The sequence below is a fragment of the Choloepus didactylus genome, chromosome 6 (genome assembly GCF_015220235.1).
Source record: "Choloepus didactylus isolate mChoDid1 chromosome 6, mChoDid1.pri, whole genome shotgun sequence".
NCBI lineage: Eukaryota > Metazoa > Chordata > Mammalia > Pilosa > Megalonychidae > Choloepus > Choloepus didactylus.
The window spans coordinates 67678477-67702774 of NC_051312.1; the positions used below are offsets into that span (position 1 = coordinate 67678477).

The 24298-nt window shown below is 35.5% G+C and overlaps 1 protein-coding gene across 5 annotated transcripts in view; it reads right to left on the minus strand.

Annotated features, from left to right (window-relative positions):
- The window catches only part of FAR1 (fatty acyl-CoA reductase 1), a 108826-nt gene that overhangs the window by 24797 nt on the left and 59731 nt on the right, over positions 1-24298 (minus strand). For 3 of the 5 annotated variants that reach the window (XM_037839890.1, XM_037839887.1, XM_037839886.1), the window contains 6 exons: positions 17797-17972; positions 5486-5665; positions 3500-3677; positions 2420-2464; positions 2163-2290; positions 1180-1247 (listed from right to left, as the gene is read on the minus strand). In XM_037839890.1, the coding sequence (XP_037695818.1) occupies positions 1180-1247; positions 2163-2290; positions 2420-2464; positions 3500-3677; positions 5486-5665; positions 17797-17972 (775 nt within the window). The remainder of the gene's footprint in view (positions 1-1179; positions 1248-2162; positions 2291-2419; positions 2465-3499; positions 3678-5485; positions 5666-17796; positions 17973-24298) is intronic. The other 2 variants (XM_037839889.1, XM_037839888.1) reach the window with 1 other exon arrangement.

Sequence of the window (24298 nt, forward strand, 5' to 3'; positions counted from 1 at the left end):
CTCACGATAGCTTCTTTCTTTCTGTTCCTCTTTCCAGACTCTTATTACTGTACTTACTTTAAAAAAGAAAAGGTAAATCATCATCCTTTGCTTATGAATGATTAAGTTGCTCAAATTAACATATATCAACAAGCTTAAAACAACCCAAAATTAACTTCAGCCATAATTTATTTAGGTTATGTCATGTCAACACTTAATCAAACTTAATATCATCCATGTTAATACTTTAACGGAAATGTATCTTTAGATACTCTCTAAAAAATAATGCTCATTTTGATTTTTACTAAATTTTACAGGGCAATGAAAGATTAACAACATACCAAAAACCTATCTTAAAGTGTTTCAAATATTCTTAAAAGAATACTACTTTAAATAATCATAAAATTAGAATCACTCTAGATCTTAGCTCTTTCTTATACGCTCTAAAGGTCAATTTTTAAATTGAAATTAAAATCCCATAGAGAAACCCTAGGACAGAATGACATATAAATCAAAACTGTTCTCCAGGATAACAAACAATGTTTTAAGAGATAAAATAAGATCTATTACCGAATCAATATCATATTTTACTTTAAATTTCAAATGATCAAGCAAAAGCAACAACTTAAAAATGATTTAATTTCAATAGGCTTTAAAGTTATACTATTCCTATTTTAGAACTAGTAACATATCATACACACTACTCACTGTGAATATGTGAATTTAAATAGATTAGTAAAGACAAAATATTCTTGCAAAATGTATCCCACTTCCTAACTCCTTCACTTATTACCACCCTTGGGACTACTTGCTATCTCCTGTGATATACCAACTTTGGTAGTTAGAAGTGATATTGCCTTTGGATAAGCAATATCAGGACTGTGAGTGCCCATGAGGGAGGGGAAAAAAGAATAGTTTTCATGCCACAGGTCTCTATGAAGGTTGCTGCAGATGGCAGCAAGAAAAAGTAAGGGTCAGAAAAGGATGGGGTGGGGTGGGAATATACAGCAGCATATTTTTTAATTTGTGAAACATTATTAAGGATCACAAGGCAATATTGGTAGATATTACTTCCAAGATGACAAAGTAAGAACAAATCGAGTGGTCTTAATGCTTCATGGATTATTCTAACATACAAATTCAGTAAACATTTTATGTTAAGATTTATTCTAATATTCAAAAACGTAGGTAAAATCATACCAACTTCACCCCAATGGAAAGGATTAGTGCTGCCTGTTGTGCAATTATACACCATGATGTTCCTTGGTCTGCAAAGACAAAGATGAAAGCAATGAAACATAAAGTGAGGCCAAACCTATCCAATCTAAATCATATATAATATTCAAGTAGGAAGAAAAGAGGATGATGGATATCTTTTCTATACTAATTATTTTAAAATGTATCCTTAAAGGATTAATTTTTATGTTTGAATGGCTATTTATAACTATTCTTTCTCTCCCCTACCAAAAATAGTATTCACTAAAAATACAGACTATTTTTTTCCATATTTTTCTTCCTTGCATTAGAAGAACTGCCTGTTTTTAAATGTAAGAAAAGCAACAACAAATGATCTTAGCTCTTCCTATCTCCCTCCCATTTTCAGAAGCTCTTATTGAAAGAAAATTACAGACTGAATTCCTGTTTGCCAAAAACAATATACTCATATAATCATATCCCTCCTTCTTTAGGACATAAAATACTGACTTTAAAATAAGGGCAGTTTATTAGTTAGAAAAAAGAAAAGTTATTGGGAAATTTATAGTTTACATTTAATCTGCAAATGCTACTATTCCCTTTTAAAAGGACATTCATGGATTGATTAAAGCTGTTCTATTGTGCTATGTTTGATATATATAAACATTCTCTTCAAATTTCAGCTGTTTATATTAAGCTGTAGTTCAGATAAAAAAAAAAAAAATCCTTGGGATGAAGAATTTTTTTTTCCTTTTTAATCCCTAACAAACTTGTCCATCTTGCAGGCAGTACATGAGAATTAATGTTAATTCTTAATTACACTGATGGGACCACTTCTATTGCCTGTGATATGCCAACTCTTACAGCTGGAAGTGAAATTGCCTATATATATATTGGTATGGCAATATGAGGACTGGAGGATTCATTAATATTAGTATCTCTGTTTTCCCTTCTCAGTTACTATATATTTTTAAAAGCGACATTGTCACCTCATATACCTATTAACTCCGGAATACCAGGCTGCCGCAAGACTCATGTTGACAACTACATCTACAGGAACAAGATCTGCAAGGGCATTGTTGGAGGCACGCATTGTTCGAAGAATTCCTTTCCCTGCCTTTGTTAAAATTAAAAACAACACCTTAAGATATAAAAGCCAAAATATGTGTACATAAATATATATATAAATATATACAGAAAACAGAAAAATATATATAACATTTAATAAATTAAAAGGCTTACTTACCGCAATAAAGAGACCACTTGGTCCATTAAAGTTATCAATCCATCCCTAATACCAAAAATTAAAAAAAAAAAAAAAAAAAAAAGAGGGGGCACTTAGAAATATTATGAAACTATAGACACATTATTTGAAATCTACAACCTCAAAAATATATTTACTAGTTTTTTTTCTAAAAACCAAAAAATAGACTAGACTCAGGCCAGACTACTTCTCCCAGTACCATATTTGGAATCACAAAAATCTAAAAACATTTTCAAAGGATTACCTACTCTTCTATTAGGTCTCTGAAAAGAGAATTTAAATAAAAGGAATTATACCTGTCAAATACTTTTGCTAAATTAAGGTGGTTCAAGTTTTATTTTGTGCTATTTACTGATGCAACATCCTGAGATTGGGGGAAAATGGTATATCATCCTCAAAATTACTGAATAAGAGGAAAATAGAATAATTGTCAATGAGAGGCCATCAGTTACTACCATTAGTATTCTACTAAATCAATTTACCTATTGGTTTATATCTATTTTTTCTCTTATTCCAGGGATTCACAAATTCCATTACACTTTGTTTTTTTTTTCAAACAAGTTATCATAGTGATCCCTTTTATCTTCCTTAGCTTGTGATCTATAAAGGGAGAGTCTAACTCTTGTAAGGCCTGCCTCTTTTGGAGCTAAAAAGCAAATGAAATAAAACAAGACTCTCAATATTCTCATCTCTATTTCCTTCACCTTTGTAAAGGAAACTAATCAGCAAGTAACCTTAAAGGTTAACAAAGAGTCCAATCTCTTGTCAATCACAAACAAAATTCATAAGGCATGATCTCCTTTGACTCGAGACAGTTTCATGGCCTTTGATTTAATTTTCAGTTAGGAGTTTTAAAATGTTGATCTAAATTTCTATACAACCAGCATTATGTTAGAAACAAAAGTACCAGTATCTCTTTCTATGAACAGAAAACAGCTTTGCCATAGTGAGACATGTTCAGTAAATAATACTTATTCTTAAACAAATGCCAAGTCTTTGACATAGAATTATGACTTAAAATTCCCAAATTCAATTACTCACAAAGATTTTCAAACAACTTACTGGAAAAGGTTCTTTCCAACTGGCACCAACAATTGATGGCCTTACAATCGCCACATTCAGCTTTGCTCCTTCTTGTTGTACAACATATTCTGCCAATGCTTTCGTGTATATGTATGTATTAGGTCTGTCTCCTATCAATTTTGGAGTGATATCATTTACCAGACCATCATCCATCCACCTGGTAAACAAAGAAATTGCACACAAAAATATTTCCAAATGTTTTACTAAAAAATAAAAAAAACATTTAACTGTACTTTGCACATTCAAACATATCTGTTGCTTTGAACCAAATGATTTCATGACAACTTTTACTTAAAAAAAAAAAAGTCTCATTTTCATTAAACATCAAATACAGGTTGGCAATCCCTTATCCACAATTTCTATATCCAAAAAAGCTCTGAAAACTGAGTCCTTTCATATGGTAGATAACAAAACTTGACCTTGAACTGATACATGATCTTTTATTTTAATACCACTTAGTGTTACTTCTCAAACATTTCATATGTATTTGATAGGGTATGACACCCCATATCTAGTTGTAGTTAGTTCATACAACACAATACACAAATGTCCTTCCTAAAGTCCAAATAAATTCCAAAATACATCTGGCCCCAAAGGTTTCAGATTAGGAATTATAGACCTGTATATAAAACCAAAGAGAGTAACATGTAAATTATATACACTTGCAATTAACACTGAAAATTGCATGCTCTCACTAATGAAACTGAAAATTACTAAACAATAAATTGACCCAAACTATAAAAATTCAATTAGTGACCTACTATGAAGTCAAAACGAATTCCTCTGATTCTCAGTGCCTCTGAAGAAAAGATCTACTCTACTCATATGTAAAAGGAGGGTGATATACTAAGTGATACCTATGGTCTTTCCTAGTCTAAATTTCTGATTCCAATGTTATGTACTTGCTTTCAGATACCTTTCCTTACTGTCTACAATACTATACATACAAGTAGACTCAAAATACTATCACACACTTATACATACACTAACTGATGAGGAAATATAGTGGAGATTATCAAGATAAATTTTCACTCTCCAACATGTAAATGGAAGCATTTCTTGCATGTGGAAGGAAAAAAACACTAAATTTAAGGGAAGGTGCTACCCAACTTGGGAAAAATTCCACAGTAGACCTGGGTTTTGGACAAAAAAGAGGGAAAGGATAATTGATGGACATCAGAATGCTCCTATAATTGTAGTCTATTAAAAGAAAAAAGGTTTCCATTTATTTATTTATTTTTTATCTGACCCTTTTTATTTGTTTTTGTTTGTTTTGTTTGTTTCACTTGGTAAAAACACAGGTAAATGAGAACTGAACCATGGTATAAGCATCCTTCACTTATTCCCAACTATCAAATACATTTCACATATGTAATTATATTTTAACGTAATAACAACTGACAGTTTCTTAGCCCTTAGAAAGATGATAAGCAACAATACTAGGAAGAACTATCAATTCAAGGACCATCACTTTTCTGATTCCATTGTAATTAAAAGCCCCTCTATAGATATACTCCATTGGGCAATAAATAAACAAGCACAATCCTATAATAAATTAGAACCTTAATATTAAACAGGCAGTCATTGGTCCACATGAGTATCAGGAACTTCTGGATCAGCAAGATTGATTCCCTAGAATATAGAGCCCCTAATATCACAGATGAATTGTTCAGAGGCCTTCCTCCAGGTTTCCAACCATCACACCTGGTCAAAAGTGAAAGCCCCATACTCGTTTCATCAACAGCCATTTAGTACCAATCTATACAATAAAAAGAACATAGTAGATACTCAATATTATTTGTTGAGTAAAGAAAGAGACAAATGTATGCACATGTGTGTATGTATGTGTGTGTAGAGGGAGACAGAGAGAGAGAAACTGGGAGAAACCAAGAGGTACATATAAATAAACCTGGATCCAAAATTTGGGGATCAAAGCAAATGTATCTAATTTTCAAATGAACATACTCCAGAGAATCAATCAGCTTCTTGGGATCCACAGGGGGTGGGTAGACTACTTCATCAATTTGCTTTCGATTGCAGTATGCATATGCTGTTGATACATGCATGAACACTTCCAGATTCCTCATTTGTTGTGCAAGGAGAATAAGCTGTCGTGTAGCAATCACATTTAACTGAACAGCATCTCTGTAAAGAAAACATGACAAGGAAAAGTTGGAAGGCTATGTCACTTATTTAACCTGCTAAATAATCTTATTTCCATTAGCGAGGTAGAAACAGAGAAATTTTTTCTTTACAGCTGACCTTTAGCTCTGGTTTTGTGTATTTTCTTTCAATATGAAGTATACTCACTCCACCAGCTAGGTTTAAAAAGAAATTTTCTGATGTAGGATTTTTAAAATAAAAGTACAAATTTAAAAATTAATATTATCCAAAGATAAACACAAGTAATTACAGTCTTTCATATTTATGCATATATTTTGAAGCCATTCTAGTTTTGTTTGGTTCTTGATTTTTAAAAATATAACCTATCATGATGATATGGATGTGCCACAAGGAGAAGAAATTAGAATGGTTAAGTAATTCTAAAATGTTAAGGCAGAATAAGGGTGAAACAGTCAAAGAAAATTCAGAAGCATTAAATTATATTAACATACAATCAAGTAAGAATATGTTTATTTTACTTTTTCTAGCAAATTAATCCATCAAACACCTCTACAAGACTACCTCACAAAATTCAAAGTGATATTATAATAAAACTCGTACATGTTTCAGGAAGCATATGCAAAATGCCAAACTGATCTATTTATTTCCTTCCTGGAATTTATTCAAAGTAAACAATCCCACAAAATCAAAAATATATTTGCAAAAAGATAATCAATGAAAAGCATCATCTAATAATAGCAAAAGCCTAGAGAACCCAATATTCACTACGAATAGAAAGTTTAATAAAGTGGGTATTTTATTGCAATGAAAGAATACACTATTAAAATAAGACAACAAAAACAAGGAAAATCTATATGAATAATACAAAACAATACATAATTATGATATGATGCAGGATTAAGAACAAGGTTCTAGAGTCAGACCTGGGTTCAAATCCTGACTTGGTCTATCTATTAACTATGATTAGGTCACTTTGATAATGTTACTTAAGCACTCAGGCCTGTTTATTCACCTATAAATGGTGAAAATAATGGACTCTACCTCGATTTTGTATAAAAGTAAATGAAATAAATAACTTGCAAGCACTTAGCATTATTCCTGACTGTACTGAAACAGGTAGTCAATAAATATCAGTTACGGTAGTAAGATGGTAGAGGCTTCTGTTTTCTTTTTTTCATAGTTTATTTTTTTAAAAAAGAGAGACTGAAATACTCAAGACCAATTACTGTGATAAAACCAGTAAAGTAATATGCAGATGGTGGCACAACTGATCTGAAAGACATCAGGAGAGAGTACTAGGAATTAGAGAAATTATGCAGTTATTAATCTAGTTAAACTACTGAATTAATAGAGAAAACCTGTTCCAACCTCAATTTTTCAAAGTGAAGGAAACTAAAATTTCGTAAGTTTGCTAAGCTAAGTGAATATAACAAATTACAATATGTCAACGTGATGGAATATAATGAAATCACTAAAGTTATAACCATGAAAAACATTAGAAATATGGAATTGGTTCTATATTAGGTTAAAAAAGTAAATTAGAAATTCTATGTTCACAATTAAAAACATATGCTCAAAAATGGACCAAAAATATTTTTAAACTGTACTTTTATTAAATAACTGTACTTTTCAAAATTTATATATTTTCAGTATTTAAAAAGAAAAAAATCCAACTCTTCTTTTAAAAGGCCAGGATATTACAAAGACAGAATTCTGTCCACTTGACTCTAAAGCAGTGTTTTGATATCTTTCACACTTTCAAAACAATGGGGATGGGGAGGGTACTGTTTTGAGAGAGGTATACCATGACGATTCTATTACAGGTTCCTGAGGACAGAACATCCAGTTCTGGGTCACCAGAAGCAAGGAATCACTCAGAGAAAAAAACTCCTGTGTCTTATTTTCCTTTCAATTTAATAGTATCCGAGAACCTACAAAAACATACTAGAAGGAAATTTTTTCCAAGAAATAATTGGGTAAGGGTATTACAACTATAGATTTATCTTATTTTTTTTCTTCCTTGTTTTCACTCAGGGGGGAAAAATGATCTGTTCAAATGGAAATACAGCAAGACATTTCACAGAGAGGATACTGTCCACTACACTGTCAGGGAATGTGCTATTTTCTTCTGTGTTTGTAAAACAATGGGGATAGGGAGGATAATGTTTTGGAAGAAGTACACAAAGGATATTCTGTTACAGGTTCCTGAGAATGGTGACGGAGTTTTTGGGTCACGGTAAATAAGGAATAACTTGAGAGGGAGTTATTACTCCTGTGCCTTGCCCCCCATCCCCATTTGCACCTGAGAGCCCAAACCTGAAGTTATTTTGTGCCCAAATAAGTAACTTAGTATCTCTATTAGGCTAGTTAGCCTCACTCTGTTTTACTTCAATCCAATTTCTACTCCACTGAACTTCAGTCTGAAACCCTGACATGCTAGGTCAGAAATCATTTGGTACTAAACAAAAATAAGGCTCTCATTATGTGTTGGTTATATGAAGCCATAGATGCATCTTAAATAAGACTGCTTGGGGTGGGGATACAAAATGAGCAAAGCTTTGTATAATTATCTTTAACGTGGACATAGAAACCATTTCAAAAGAAAAGAGAACAACTTAAATTGCCAATAAATTTTCTCTTTCTCCTGTCTTCTATGGACATCTTGAGTTCTTAAAATCTATGTTAATAACACTTCTAAGACCTCAAACCAAAGCTTTCAAGTTGGCACCTGGGAGCTTGTTTAAAATGCAGGTTCCTGTAGCTCATCTGCAGATAACTTTTTAATATGTCTGAGTTGAGGCCTGGTAAACTACATTTTAAATACGTTCCCCAGGTGATTCTCATACAAATAGTTCTCCTTCCCTCCTTCCTCCACCTCTAAGAAAATAGTGCCTAAATGAGATTTCATAACTATTGCTGCTGCTTTTTAGTATCTTCCCCTTTAATGAAGACATAAATACAGATATCCAGGGACAAATGAATCAATCTTAGGGTAGGGGACACAGGCATGTGTAACTTTAAAAAATCTCTCCAAAGTTGATTCTGAGAGCAGTGATTCTATAAGGTCCAATAAACTAAATCACACAATGGCTCTTATCGAAAAAGAATTCCTAAATATTATCCCAGAACTAGAGGGAAGGATTAGGCAAGTGCATCCCATTAGTATGCATTTTTAATACATTTTCCAATAATTCTTAAGATTTGTAAAACATTCTAAAATTTGAGAATCAATGCCCTTAAACAGTTTCTTGATCTTTTCTAATCATCAGTCTTTACTTTTACTACCACTCCTTTCTGAAAGCATACTTATATCACACCCTGAGTCTTATTACCAAGATGGAACAGAGATGAAACTGCTCCATCTCTGAAATCCAATACTATGAATTTCCTTCAGACTACACCATCTATCCTTCCATCTTTAATTCTTTACTCTCAATTCTATTGGCCCTATTCTATCTTTACTTCCATTACTGCTTAAGACAGACCTGATCTTATGATCAATGATTTAGGTAATACCCTTTATCCCTCAATATCATTTCTCCCTCTCATCTTCCGTCAGTATTTTCTTTTCTTTCCTTTTTTTTTTTTTTTTTTTTTTTTTGAAAGCTGGGGTTTCTGGACAAATATACAGTTCAATGCGACTGGTTCCACTTCAGGACAATGCAACCAGAAGAGAGAATGAAAAATGGGGTTCCCTTCACATACTCTTTTTTTTAACAAATATTTTGTTTATTTTAGTGAAGCTGGTACAGACAATGCCCATTTAAAACCCATATCCCAGGCCAAAAAGTACAAATAAAATTAAAAAGAGCAGTGTTCTGTCACAAACACTTCTGCATGAATAACTTTATTAACTGTTAATGAAAATTAGTACTTTTTGGGGATCTTCTGACAAGATTGTTTTTATGCTTAAAATGTTTTGTCTCTTCAGTGAAGCCATCTTTGGAGTTAGTTATTATTCACACCATATCTGTCATCTCGATTTCACCTGGATATTCCTCTTCTTTTAGTCCAGACCCTCAGATTTTAAAAGGAGCTTCAAGTTAAGGAAAGGTCATTTTCCACAGTTCAGTTCTCTGAAAAACTCCCATCTCCCACTGAAAGTTACAATCCAGGAGTCTTCACACATTCTTTTGACCACTAGTTCACTTTTCCAGGTTTTCTCAGAGTTCTAGTTACCTGTGACATCACTGCTGCCATCAGTACTATCATTATGCAGCTCTGCAAGTCAGTATGTCTTTATAATTCTTATTCTTGATATCCATTATTTTCCTACCTCAAGATTTAAGAATCCCTGTATCTGAACACAGATGAGCTCTCCCTCCTCTCAACTCTCATAGTACTCAATGTATGCCCTTTAATAATTCCTCATTTTCTATCCTCTATTATAGTTATTTAAGCATATCTTATCTCGTCTTTTAGACTACATGGACTTTGAGAACAGGACCTGTGTGCAATTTACCTGGGTTTCTCCCCAAAATATTGGGCACAGTGTTGGACTAAAATTCAGATTTTTTTCCCCTGGCAGTAAAGGCTTTATACCATTTTGTATGTGTGGGTTAACTTTTAAAATGGTTATAAAGAATAGCTGTTTTATAAGTGGTTATTATAAGCTGACCCACCGAATTTTAGAATGTCTGGCCGAAATCTAATGTTGTCCTCTCACCACTTAGAAGTCAAAGTACATTAACACAACTTCACAAAAAAACAATAATTTCAAGTATGACTAAGGCTAGGTCAGTGAACATAGAAAGAAGAGAAGAACAACACAGTAGCTACCCCTTCAGCAACTGTATCACTAGTAAAAGAAAAAAATAATGAAAAGATTTCCCTTTCATTAATGGTAGCCTTGCTTACCCAAAGAGGAACAGAAACAGGGAAAAGATTCCCTGAAAGTACTTTGGTCCTCCTCATGAAGATTGCTTTGATGAGTTTTGTACTGATTAACATTGCCTATCATAAAACCAAAGCATTTAATTTCCCCTTTAAGACAATGAGGGCTGTAACAAAATTAGCCAGCATCTACATTTTTTTTTTTTTTGAAACCATGCTTTTTCATAAGGCTGTGTGGACTCTTTTTGTTATAAGAAAAAATGGGGGGCAAGATGGCAGAGTGGTGAGGTGTACATTTTAGTTACTCTTCCAGGGCAGTAGGAAGAAAGCCAGGAACTGCGTGCACCGGACACTGCAGAGCAATCTGACTTTGGGCATACTTCATACAACACTCATGAATGTGTGGAACAGCTTAGATCAGCGAAATCTGTAAGTTCTCGCAGTCAGGAGATCCATGCCCCTCCCTGCCAGGCTCAGTCCCGTGGGAAAAGGGACCGTCAGTGCTGGAAACCAGGAGGGAGAACTACAGTCGCAGCTCTGATTGAAAACTCAGACTGCTGATCAAAAACTACAAACATAGATAGACTGAGACCAGACACCAGAGAATCTGGGAGCAGTCAGCCCGGCGGAGAGGAAACAGGGCCAGCAAAAAAAAAACCCAAAAATAAAAACAGACTTTTTGAAGTTCCAGTGAACGTAAAACAGAGAAGGGCAGGGCTGAAACAGAATCAGGCACATACGCAAATCCAGAGGGCAAGGACCCCTGTCTGAAGAGCTGGTTTCTCTGCTTTCTTGATTGTTCCTTAAGGCCCTAATCTCCTTATCTTAGCATTTCAATAGCCCATTAGATCTGCAAGGAGGGCCCTTCTTTTTCTTTCTCTCTCTTTCCTTTAAATCTTTTTCTCTTTTTCTAAAACAATTACTCTAAGAAGCCCATTACAGAAAGCCTTAAATACTTGCAATTTGGGCCCAGACAAGAGTGGAGCTAAGAGAGTTTGTTCTAGTTTGCTAATGCTGCCAGAATGCAAAACACCAGAAATGGATTGGCTTTTATAAAAGGGGGTTTATTTGGTTACACGGTTACAGTCTTAAGGCCATAAAGTGTCCAAGGTAATGCATCAATAATCGAGTACCTTCACTGGAGGATAGCCAGTGGTGTCTGGAAAACTCTGTTAGCTGGGAAGGCACTCAGCTGGCATCTGCTCCAGAGCTCTGGTTTCAAAATGGCTTTCTCCCAGGTCATTCCTCTCTAGGCTTCAGCTTCTCTCCAACATGTCTCTCTCAGTTGCTCTTGGGTCGTTTGTCCTCTCTTAGCTTCTCTGGAGCAAAAGTCTGCTTTCAAAAAGGCTGTCTCCAAAATGTCTCTGTAAGCTGAAGCTCCTCTCTCAGTTCTAGTGTGTTCTTCAAAGTGTCTCTCTTGGCTGTAGCTCCTCTTCAAAAGTTCGCTCTTAGCTGCACTGAGTTCCTTCTGTTATGTCAGCTCATTTATATGGCTCCAGTGATCAACTTAGACCCACCCTGAATGGGCGGAGCAACACCTCCATGGCAATTATCCAATCAAAGTCATCATCCACAGCTGGGTGGGGTGCATTCCAAAGAAACACTCAAAGAATTACAATCTAATCAACACTGATAGGTCCATCCACACAAGATTACATCAAAGATAATGGCACTTGGGGGACATAATACATTCAAACCGGCACAGAGCTCTAAGAAACAAAGCAATTAAGTCTAGTGGCTGAAAAAATTCGCTGAACACCATAACTTCCCAAGAAAAGGGGGGCATCCCCCTACAGCCATCTTCCTGGCGGGCTGGGAACGCTTATGCCTGGTGCCAGCACCACAGCCCAGAGCTGCCCCAAACAACCCAGTGTGACGGGAACTGTTTCCAGCAACACGCACACATGCCACAATATCTGGCGTGGACAATAGCCTTTCACACCCGCAGGTAATTGTCCCGGAGCTGGCCCCATTCAGCCATCCTTTTAGCAGGCTGGAAACACCCCTAAACAGCCCTGCGGCCCAGAACATCCATTGGGGGATGGCACTCACCTGTGACGTAGCACAGTCCTCCCTGAGCAGAGGCCCTAGGAGGGCAAGGCTTGGAAGAGGGACCCACTCACAAGTCCCAGGGACGATACGCCAATACCAAGGACTTGTGGGTAAGCAGCAGAGACAAACTGTGGCAAAACTGAACTGAAAGATTAAACTATTGCAACAGCTTTAAAACTCCAGGAACACCTAGGAGATTTGATTATTAAAGCCACCCTCCCTCCCTAACCGCTCAGACACATGCTCCACATTCAGGGTGGGCAGCGCCAACTACACATGCAAACTTGGTGCACCAATTGGACCCCCATAAGACTCAGACCCCCATTCATCACAAAGACAAACTTGGGGAGAACTGGTTTGAGGGGAACAGGTGGCTCGCATATGCCACCTGCTGGTTAGAGAAAGTGTATTCCACCAAGCTGTAGATCTGACAAATTAGAGATAAGTGAATCAGCCTACATATCCTAAAAGCACCCTATCAAGTTAATAAAATGCCAAGAGGCAAAAAAATCAAAGGCATCCAAATTGGAAAGGAAAAAGAAGAACTGTCATTATTTGCAAATGATATGATTTTATATCTGGAAAACCCTGAGAAATCGATGATACAGCTACTAGAGCTAATAAACAAATTTAGAAAAGTAGCGGGATACAAGATTAAGGCACATAAGTCAGTAATGTTTCTATATGCTAGAAATGAACAAAGTGAAGAGACACTCAAGAAAAAGATACCATTTTCAATAGCAACTAAAAAAATCAAGTACCTAAGAATAAACTTAACCAAAGATATAAAAGACCTATACAAAGAAAACTAAATAACTTTAGTAAAAGAAATAGAAAGGGACCTTAAAAGATGGAAAAATGTTCCATGTTCATGGATAGGAAGGCTAAATGACATTAAAATGTCAATTCTACCCAAACTCATCCACAGATTCAATGCAATCCAAATCAAAATTCCAACAACCTACTTTGCAGACTTGGAAAAGCTAGTTATCAAATTTACTTAGAAAGGGAAGATGCCTCGAATTGCTAAAAACATTCTAAAACAGAGAAACGAAGTGGGAGGACTTACACTCCTTGACTTTGAAGCATATTATGAAGCCACAGTAGTCAAAACAGCATGGTACTGGCACAAAGATAGACATATTGATCAATGGAATCAAATGGAGAATTTGGAGACAGAACCCCAGATCTACAGCCAACTTATCTTTGATAAGGCCCCCAAAGCCACTGAACTGGGATATAACAGTCTTTTCAACAAATGGGGCTGGGAGAGTTGGATATCCATATCCAAAAGAATGAAAGAGGACCCCTACCTCACACCCTACACAAAAATTAACTCAAAGTGGATCAAAGACCTCAATATAAAAGGCAGTACCATAAAACTCCTAGAAGATAATGTAGGGAAACATCTTCAAGACCTTGTGGCCACTTCCTAGACTTTATAACCAAAGCACAAGCAACAAAACAAAATACAGATAAATGGGAACTCCTCAAGCTTAGAAGTTTCTGTACCTCAAATGAATTTGTCAAAAAGGTGAAAAGGCAGTCAACCCAATGGGAAAAAACTTTTGGAAACCATGTATCTGACAAAAGACTGATATCTTGCATATATAAAGAAATCCTACAACTCAATGACAGTAGTACAGACAGTCCAATTATAAAATGGGCAAAGGAAATGAAAAGACAGTTCTCTGAAGAGGAAATACAAATGGCCAAGAAACACATGAAAAAATGTTCAGCTTCACTAGCTACTAGAGAGATGCAGATTAAGACCACAATGACATACCATCTCACACCAATTAGAATGGCTGCCATTAAACAAAGAGGAAACTACAAATGCTGGAGAGGTTGTAGAGAAATTGGAACTCTTATTCATTGCTGGTGGGACTGTATAATGGTTCAGCCACTCTGGAAGTCAGTCTGGTAGTTCCTTAGAAAACTAGATATAGAGCTACCCTTTGATCCAGCGATTGCACTTCTCGGTATATACCTGGAAGATCTGAAAGCAGTGACACAAACAGATACCTGCACGCCAATGTTCACAGCAGCATTATTCACAATTGCCAAGAGATGGAAACAACCCAAATGTCCTTCAACAGATGAGTGGATAAATAAAATGTGGTATATACACACGATGGAATATTATGTGGCAGTAAGAAGGAATGATGTCGTGAAACATATGACAACATGGATGAACCTTGAAGACATAATGCTGAGCAAAATAAACCAGGCACGAAAAGAGAAATATAATATGCTACCACTAATGTGAACATTGAAAAACGTAAAATAAATGGTTTATAATGTAGGGGATAGAGAGCAATTAATAAAGGGGGAACGATAACCCAATAAGAACAGATAAGCTATCGTGGGTAAATTTAACGTTCTGGGAAGGCCCAGGAATGACTATGGTTTGTTAATTTCTGGTGGGTATGGTAGGAACAAGTTCACAGAAATGTTGCTATATTAGGTTATTTTCTTGGGGTAGAGTAGGAACATGTTGGAAGTAAAGTAGTTATTTTAGGTTAGTTGTCCTTTTCCTACTCCCTTCTTATGGTTTGTTTGAATTTTTTTTTTTTAATTTTTTTATATGGTTAGTATTTTTTTTTTAAAGAGTTAATGTTTTTTTTAAAAAAAGAAAACAATGAAAAAAATACACCGAACCCCCCTGAGGAGCTGGTGGAGAATGCAGGGGTGTTGGGCTTCCCCACCTTGATGGTTGCTGACCTGCTCACAGACATAGGGGACTGGTGGTTTGATGGGCTGAGCCCTCTACCATGGGACTTGCCCTTGGGAAGACTGATGCTGCAAAGGATAGGCTAGGACTGCCTATAATTGTGCCTAAGAGTCTCCTCCTGAATGCCTGTGTTGCTCAGATGTGGCCCTCTCTCTCTAGCTAAGCCAACTTGAAAGGTGAAATCACTGCCCTCCCCTCTACATGGGATCTGATACCCAGGGGATTGAATCTCCCTGGTAACGTGGAGTATGACTCCTGGGGAAGAATCTAGACCCAGTATTATGGGATGAAGAACATCTTCTTGACCAATAGGGAGATGTGAAAGGAAATGAAATAAGCTTCAGTGGCTGAGAGATTCCAAAAGGAGCCTAGAGGTCACTCGGGTGAGCACTCTTACGCACAATATAGACAACCCTTTTTAGGTTCTAATGAATTGGAACAGCTAGCAGTAAATACCTGAAACTATCAAACTACAACCTAGAACCCTTGAATCTTGAAGACGATTGTACAGAGATGTAGCTTATGAGGGATGACAATGTGATTGGGAAAGCCATATGGACCACACTCCCCTTTGTCCAGTGTACAGACAGATGAGTAGAAAAATGAGGGCAAAACAAAAAAAAGGGGGGGCACCCAGTGTTCTCTTTTAATTGTTCTTTTTCACTTTAATTTTTATTATTATTTTTGTGTGTGTGGTAATGAAAATGTTCAAAAATTAATTTTGGTGATGAATGCACAACCACATAATGGTACTGTGAACAACTGAATGTACGCTTTGTATGACTGCATGGTATGTGAATATATCTCAATAAAATTGAATTTAAAAAAAATTAAAGAAAAAAAAAGAAAAAATGAAAGCCAGAATTAGCAGGGAAAATATCCATTAGATTGACTATTTCAAACTAATGAATTTCAAAAGCACTAAGTAAAAATTAGGGACCATTCATAATCTTAAAAATATCACTTAAAATGAATTGTTAGAACTATATGAAAAAATATGTACACACAAAGTAAAAATTTAACAAAAAACAAAGGAGTTTCATTAGTTGGTAAGGATATCAGTTCCTTTAAGAATGCTTCAACTGCTGCTTTTAAAAATAACTGTGAAAAGATATTTTTTAATCTTTGTTTGAAGATTAATACATGTTCACCGTGTGAAACTAAAAGCCCACCTATAATCACAGCATCCAAAAACAAATGGCACATAAACATGTCCAGTATATAAATACATAAAAATGTACATACATATTTTAGGAAAATAAGATTATACTATAGTTCTATTAATTCTTTTTTCACTTTTGAATCATGAACACAAAACGACTGTACAGTATTTCACTATTTCACCTGTTGGCTGCCCAGAAAGAACCAAAAAATAAAGCAACTGCTACATATTCAGAAATTCTCTGGTGGTTAGGCAAACTTGGGAAGTCATTGAAACTTTTTAAATGACTTTGAGAAATGTTATCTCAATTTTATAAAGAAGGAAATTGAGGCTCAAAGAGGTTAATAACTTGCTCAAATTCACCAGCTAATAAACGATGAAGTCAAGATTACAACTAAGAAGTATGGAATTCCAAAGTTCATGCCCTTTACATTTACATTGTTGCCTCAGGCTCCTCATGTGTAAACTGTATATGCCTAGAATATTACAGTGTGTAAGGTTAACATTAAATAAAATAATGAATGAAAAAATACCTTGACATCTATAAAGCACTATTGCAGAAATATAAGGGACTATTACAGTGCTCTCACTTAAAATATAGTAAAAAAAACACTATAATACTTTGGTGCTGAACCCTCACCTTATATAACGTTGACTAACGTTCATACCTCTACATGAGATATAGCCAATAGATAATCTCAAAACCACTCGTAATAAGAACTTATATTAAGAACATTTTCAGAAGGCTTTCAAAGTAGTTTTGAAACTTTAAAAAATAAAAAAAGATTGCACCATTTTAATTGGCTTAAGACCATATAATTAGATTAACATTATACAAACTGTATTTTGGAGAATATCATCAAAAAGAATACTCCAACTTAAGCATCAATATTGAAAATGCATATTCATTAGGTTCTTTAAAATAGTAAACACTTAACATGTTGTTTTTTCTTGAAGTAAGTCCAAATTAAACAATGTATGACTTAAATTTACAGACTGTTTTATATATTCTGCAAAATCTGAGCTTAATTTTGTTTAATTTTCAGACAGAAATTATATGGAGTAGAAAAGTAAAGCTGTTGGGATATATGCTTCTGAAAGAATGGAAGGCAGAGGAAACATGCACTGTTGGCTGACTAAGAAACTTCTCTTTCTCTTAAATTCATGGCAACTTCTTCTAATAAATGTATACTAGTTATCAAATATTTTTAAACTGATAAGACGGAAATTCTTTTAACACCTGTAGGACACTAAAAGTCACACTTAACACATGGTAAGCAGTTTCAAATCACTTTCAAAACAACTTGACAAAAAGGAAAATTAAAATCAGATCTTTTAAAGTTCACATATAATATAAATATCTGTACTTACCTTAAATTTTCATTAAACCTTACTGTAGCTGCACAGTGGAATATAATATTGGTAGAATCTACGATGACCTCTTTATCTTCTTCACTAAGAGCCAGTTTAGGTTGGGTGAGTTCACTGTTGACTGCTATAATTTTCTCTCTAAAATCTGGATTTTCATCTCTCAATCTGTCAAAGAGCTATCAAAGGGGGAAAAGATTTATTTATTTTATGACAGTATTTTTCAACTTTCTAAAACTCATTATGCTCTCTTTTGCCACCAAGGATTGCTATTTCAAAAGTTTAGCTATGCAATTCCTAAATGTGCTATTCTTAATTGCTGTTATTCTGTAAAGAATACACCCTGTCAGTCCACACTAATATACCATTTTACAAATGAGGAATCTGAGACACAGAGAGGTTAATTAATTTGCCAAGAACACAGAGTTGGTTATTTGTGAATTTGAATTGAAAGAGTCCATGTATTTGTTGACTAAGATTATATTAACTCCCAGAAGAGACTTAAGCAAAACAGACATCAGGACAATATTTAAAATGATCATTCGGATTTTAAAAATCCAGACTTTAATTTATCACTTCATTTTTATTTTATTCCCTTTCAGCAGATTAAAGTAAAACACCGTGATAAATAACCTACCTAAAATCTTACAACAAATTAAAAAACAAAAACAAAAACAAAATGCTAAAGAAAATAAAAAGTAGGTAAGCACACATGCAGGTTAGAAACTGGACAAACTTGAAAGTGCTGTATATATGGGATAATCTGAAAATTCAACATTCCTTAAATATACCCAAAGGAACAAAATTTAGCTGGAAAATCAGTTGGATTATAAGATTATTATAGTGTAAAGGCACATTCAATTGTGAGCCAACTTCAATTTTTTATCTTACATTTTATAGAGGAAAATTGACACTACTTCCAGATCACTGTTATATCACACTTTGTTTCAAGTCCATACTTGCAGTTTAACCAGGATTGTTAACATAGGGGGAAAAATCTATAAAGCATATATGTGCTCACTTTTCACCATCTTAGATGAATTTAATATATTAAGTCTTCCCTACCACCACTGCCAAGTAGTGAATTCATTATTAATGTGTTCTCATATCAATCAAAAATTATTTACAAAGCATTTCATATGGGCCAGTGACCTTCTAGGCACCGAGAAAAAAAGGAAATAGTCTTTGCCCTGAAGTTCTTGACAGTCTAATAATAAAAACTAGACAAGCAAAAGGACAATCAAAATACAACGTTATACTGCTGATATTTAATTACTTCCTGGAAATGGGACTGGAGTGTTGGGCAGGGTATTGACTTCTTAACAGACTTCAAAATAAATCTGTGGGGTTGTGAAAAAAAATACAATGTTACAAGTAATAAAATAGGGGTAAGATGGTATTATAGGACTGCATAGGAGAAACAATAATGGAGGGGGATGAGACAGCTTCTCAGAGGAAATGACATTTATGTAAGACCTCAAGAATAAATAGAACCTGTGTGTGTGTGTGTCTGTGTGTGCGTGTGCATGCACAGGAGTGCATAGGAGAAACAATTATGGAGCGGGACGAGACAGCTTCTCAGAGGAAATGACATTTATGTAAGACCTCAAGAATAAATAGAACCTGTGTGTGTGTGTGTGTGTGTGCGCGCGTGCGTGCGTGTGCACACATGAATGCATGTGTTTGTGTTGAGGGTTAGAAGGAGGGGGAAAAGATCTGAGAGAATAAAGAAGAATAGTGCTCCAGACAAATGTAGGAACACGTATAATGACCAAGAAGTGACAGGGCATAGTATGTTTGGAAATTTAAAAAATAGTTCAGTAAGCTTGGAACACAGAATATGAGGAGAAAAGTGGCTAAAGTTCTACAAAGGTAGGCAAGACCAGGTAACTGTCTTTTTTTTTTTTAAATGTAAACACATACACAACATAAATTTTCACATTTTAACAACTTCTAAATATATCAGTCAGTGGTATTAATTACATTTACAATGTTATGCTGTCATCACAACCATCTATTACCTAAGTTTTTCCTCAACCCAAACATTAACTCCCTATTCACCACCCAACCTCCCCTGGTAAACTGGAATGTACTTTCTATCTCTATGACTATGCATACTCAAATTATTTCACATAAGTGAAATCATACACTATTGGTCCTTTTGTGCTGGCTTATGCCACTCAACATGATGTCTTCAAGGTTCATTCATATTGCAGCATGTATAAGAACTACATTCCTTTTTACAGTCGAATAATATTCCACTGTATGGACATACCACATTTTGTTTACCCATTCATCTATTGATGGACATTGGGGTTGTTTCCACTTTGTGGCTATTGTGAACAATTCCACTATGAACACTGGTGTACAAATATCCATCTGAGTCCCTGCTCTCAATTCTTTGGGGTAGGTACCTAAAGTGGAATTGTTGGGTCATATAGTAATTCCATACATAACTTTCTGAGGAACTGCCAAACTGTTTTCCACAGCAACTACACCATTTTACATCCAATCAACAATGTTCAAGGATTCCTCTTTCTTTGCATCCTCACCAACACTTGTTATTTTCCATTTTTTAAAAATATGAATGGTTCTAATGAATATGAAGTGGTATCTTGTAGTTTTGATTTGTATCTTCCTTATGGCTAATGATGTTGAAAATCTTTTCATGTGTTTATCCATTTGTATAACTTCTTTGGACAAATGTCTACTCAAGTCCTTTGCCCATTTTTAACTGGATTGTTTTAGTTATAGCGGTTCTTTATGTATTCTGAACATAAACCCTTATCAATTATATGATTTACAAATATTACCTCCCTTTTTTCATGAATTCCAATTAAGCTGGTGCTTTTAGTATAAATCTAAGAATCCATTACCAAATACAAGTTCCTGAAGATATTCACTTATATTTTTTTCTAAGAATTTAAAGGTTTCAGTTCTTATATGTATGTGTTGATCCATTTTGCATTAATTTTTGATATGGTGTCAGGCAGAAGTCCCCTTTCATTCTTCTGGACGTGGATATCCACTTTTCAAAGCAGCATTTGTTAAAAAGACTCCTCTCCCCACTAAGTGTACTTGGCAATTCTGTCAAAAATCAATGGCCACAGAAGATCAAAGATGCACGATTAGGGATAGGCTGGGTTCACATGTCTCCCAGAAAAAAGAGGGGTCAGGCAGAAACTGTCTGCAACAATGGATCTGGGGCTCTGTAGATTAGGATGAGTGCTCTGCAACACCCAGGAAAGAGAGAAGGAAACACAGAGAAGCTGTGGTGAGAGATCATGAGTAACCCTCTCAGTCCCAGCTCCTGGTGCTCATCACCCACTCTCAGGGCAGAAAGCATCTGATTCTCCTGTCTCTGGCAGATGGGCAACTACAGACTGACAGGGCAGTCGAAGTCCACTCTCCCAAGAACAGGCAGAACATGATCTAGCACTGTGCCAGCTTTTGGCTGGCAAATTTGGACTGCTGAGACCACTGGCAGTTTCAACCCCTCCCATCCAGCCTGGCTTTGCCATTGTCTGGTGCCAGGATCTAAAAATAGCCTGCCTAATTAGAGCTAAGGGGAACAGATTCTTGAAGAAAGCCAAATGCTGGCAGGTGAAGAAAACACACCTCCAGAAAGACATCTAAAAGGCTTTTGGGCAAAGATGGCCATATGCTGGGCAGGTCAGAAAAGTGTACCTTTGGGGAGCAGAATTATAGGCTTTCAGGCATCTTTACTTGACCTTCTCCATGGGGCCCTTTGAAACTGGTATGTACCCCCTTTGTGGCCCAAAGCAGAGCCCTGGTTGGGTAATACTGACAAACCAAGTGTCAAAGAAGAACATTAGCACACACCCAATCAACAACAAAAGCTTTGAAAAGAGCAAGAATCCAACCTTCAGAGTAAAATCACCAAGATAATCCAATGCCCAGACATCAGCAAACAATAATAAGCCATATTTAAAAAAGGAAGATATGACCCAGTCAAAGGAGCAAATCAAAAAGTTGGAGGAGATATGGAATCTGGAACAACTAATCAAAGATGTTCAAATAAATCTCCTAAACAAATTCAGCGTGATGGGTAAAGAGTTAAAGGTTATTAAGATGACACTGGGTAAGCATGAAAGAAAAATAACACATCTTATGGGAATGAAAGGCACAACAGCTGAAATTTAAAATATACAAGATGCACACAACAGCAGATTTGAACAAGCGGAAGAAAGGATCAGTGATCTAGAAAGCAGAACATCTGAATTTAAACAGACAGAGAAAGAATGGGAAAAATTGAGCAGAGTCTCTGGAAACGGACTGACAACATGAAGCACATGAACATTCACATCATGGGTGTCACAGAAAGAGAAGAGGAAAGGGGCAGACGGAATATTTAAGGAAATAATAGCCAAGACCTGCCCAACTCTTATGAAAGGTACTGATATCCAGATCCAAGAAGTGCAACATACTCCAAAACGAATAAATTCAAATAGACCTACTCCAAGACACATACTAATCAGAATGTCAAATGCCAAAGACAAAGAGAGAATTCTGAAAGCAACAAGAGGAAAACAATTCATTACAAACAAGGGATGTCCAATTAGACTATACAGTGATTTCTCATCAGAAACGAGGGAGACAAAAAGGCAGTGGTATGATATATTCAAGATACTGAAAGAGAAAAAGTTGCCAGCTGTGGTAGTTTGGAGGTTGTATGTACCCCAGAAAGGATCATGTTCTTTTGATCCATTCCCATAGGTGTAGACCTACTGTAGGAAGGACCTTTGAATTAGGTTATTTCAATTGAGATGTGACCCATCTCATTTAACGTTGGTCTTCATCCTTACTGGAGTCCTTTATAAGAGGATAAAGGACACACAGAAAACAGAGAGAAACACCCAGAGAAGTTTAGGGAAAATGTCACAGATGGAGAAGCCAGAAGCTGAAGCAATGATACCCAGGAGAGAAGGACTAGCAGACTGCCATGTGCCTTGCTATCTGACAGAGGAGCACAAGCTCTCCTGTAACCAGTCTTCAGAGAAGGTATCATCCTGTTGATGCCTTAATTGGGACACTTTCATAGCCTCAGAACTGTAATTTGTAAGCCAATGAATCCCCATTGTTAAAAGCAAGTCCATTTCTAGTATATTACATTTCATCAGCTTTACCAAACCAAAACACCAGCCAAGAATTCTCTACCTGGCAAAACCGTCCTTCAAAAATGAGGGAAGGTTTAAGACATTCACAGATAAGCAGAAGCTGAGAGGATGTGTTAACAAGAGACCTACCCTACAAGAAATACTAAAGGAAGTCCTATAGGCTGAAAGGATGGGAGAGAGAGGCTTGGAGAGTATAGAAATGAAGAGTATCGGTAAAGTTAACTTAAAGGGTATAGAGACAAAAATAAGATATGACATATAAAAGGTCAAGGGATAAAACGCTTGAAGAAAGTATTGCTATTACATTAATAACATTGAATGCTAATGGATTAAACTCCACTCAAAAGACACAAGCTGACAGAATGGATGAAAAAAAGTAAATGAGCTATCCATATGCTGTCTACAAGAGACTCACCTTAGACTCAACAATACAAACAGGTAGAAAGTGAAAGGCTAGTAAAAGATATTCCATGAAAACAGTGGCCAAAAAAAAAAAAAAAAAGTGAGATTAGCTATACTCATATCAGATAAAATAGACTTTAAAAGCAAAGCCGTTATAAGAGACAAAGAAGGACACTATATATTAATAAAAGGGAATATCCACCAAGATGAAATAATCATAAATATGTATACACCTAACCAAATACTTGAGGCAAACATTAGCAAAACTGAAGGGAGAAAGAGGTGTATCTACAACAACAGTTGGAGACTTCAATACATCACTCACATCAATAGACAGAACATCTAAATAGAGGATCAATAAGGAAATTGAGAACTTCAATAATCTGATAAATGAACTAGGCCTAACAGGATATATACAGAACAAGGCACCCCAAGACAACAGCATACACATTATTCTCAAATTCTTATAGATAGCTCTCCAGGACATACCACATGGTGGGTCACATAACAGGTTTTAATAAATTAACAAAGATTGAAATTATACAAAGAACTTTCTCTGATCATAATGAAAAGAACCTGGAATTCAACAACAGGTGGAAGACTGGAAAAGTCACAAATTTATGGAGGTTGAAACAGTCAAACAATCAGTGGGTCAAAGAAGAAATTGCAAGAGAAATGATTAAACATCTCAAGACAAATCAAAACAAGAACACAACATTTTATCAAAACTTATGGATGCAGTGAAGGCAGTGTTGAGAGGGAAATTTATAGCCCTAGATGCCTACATTAAAAAGGAAGAAAGAGCTCAACTCAAAGACCTAACTATACACCTGAAGGAACTAGAAAAAGAACAGCAAATCAATCCCAAAGCAAGCAGAAAGAAATAAAGATTAGAGCAGAAATAAATGAAATAGAGAAAAAAACTAGAGAGAATCAATAAAACAAAAAGTTGGTTCTTTGAGAAG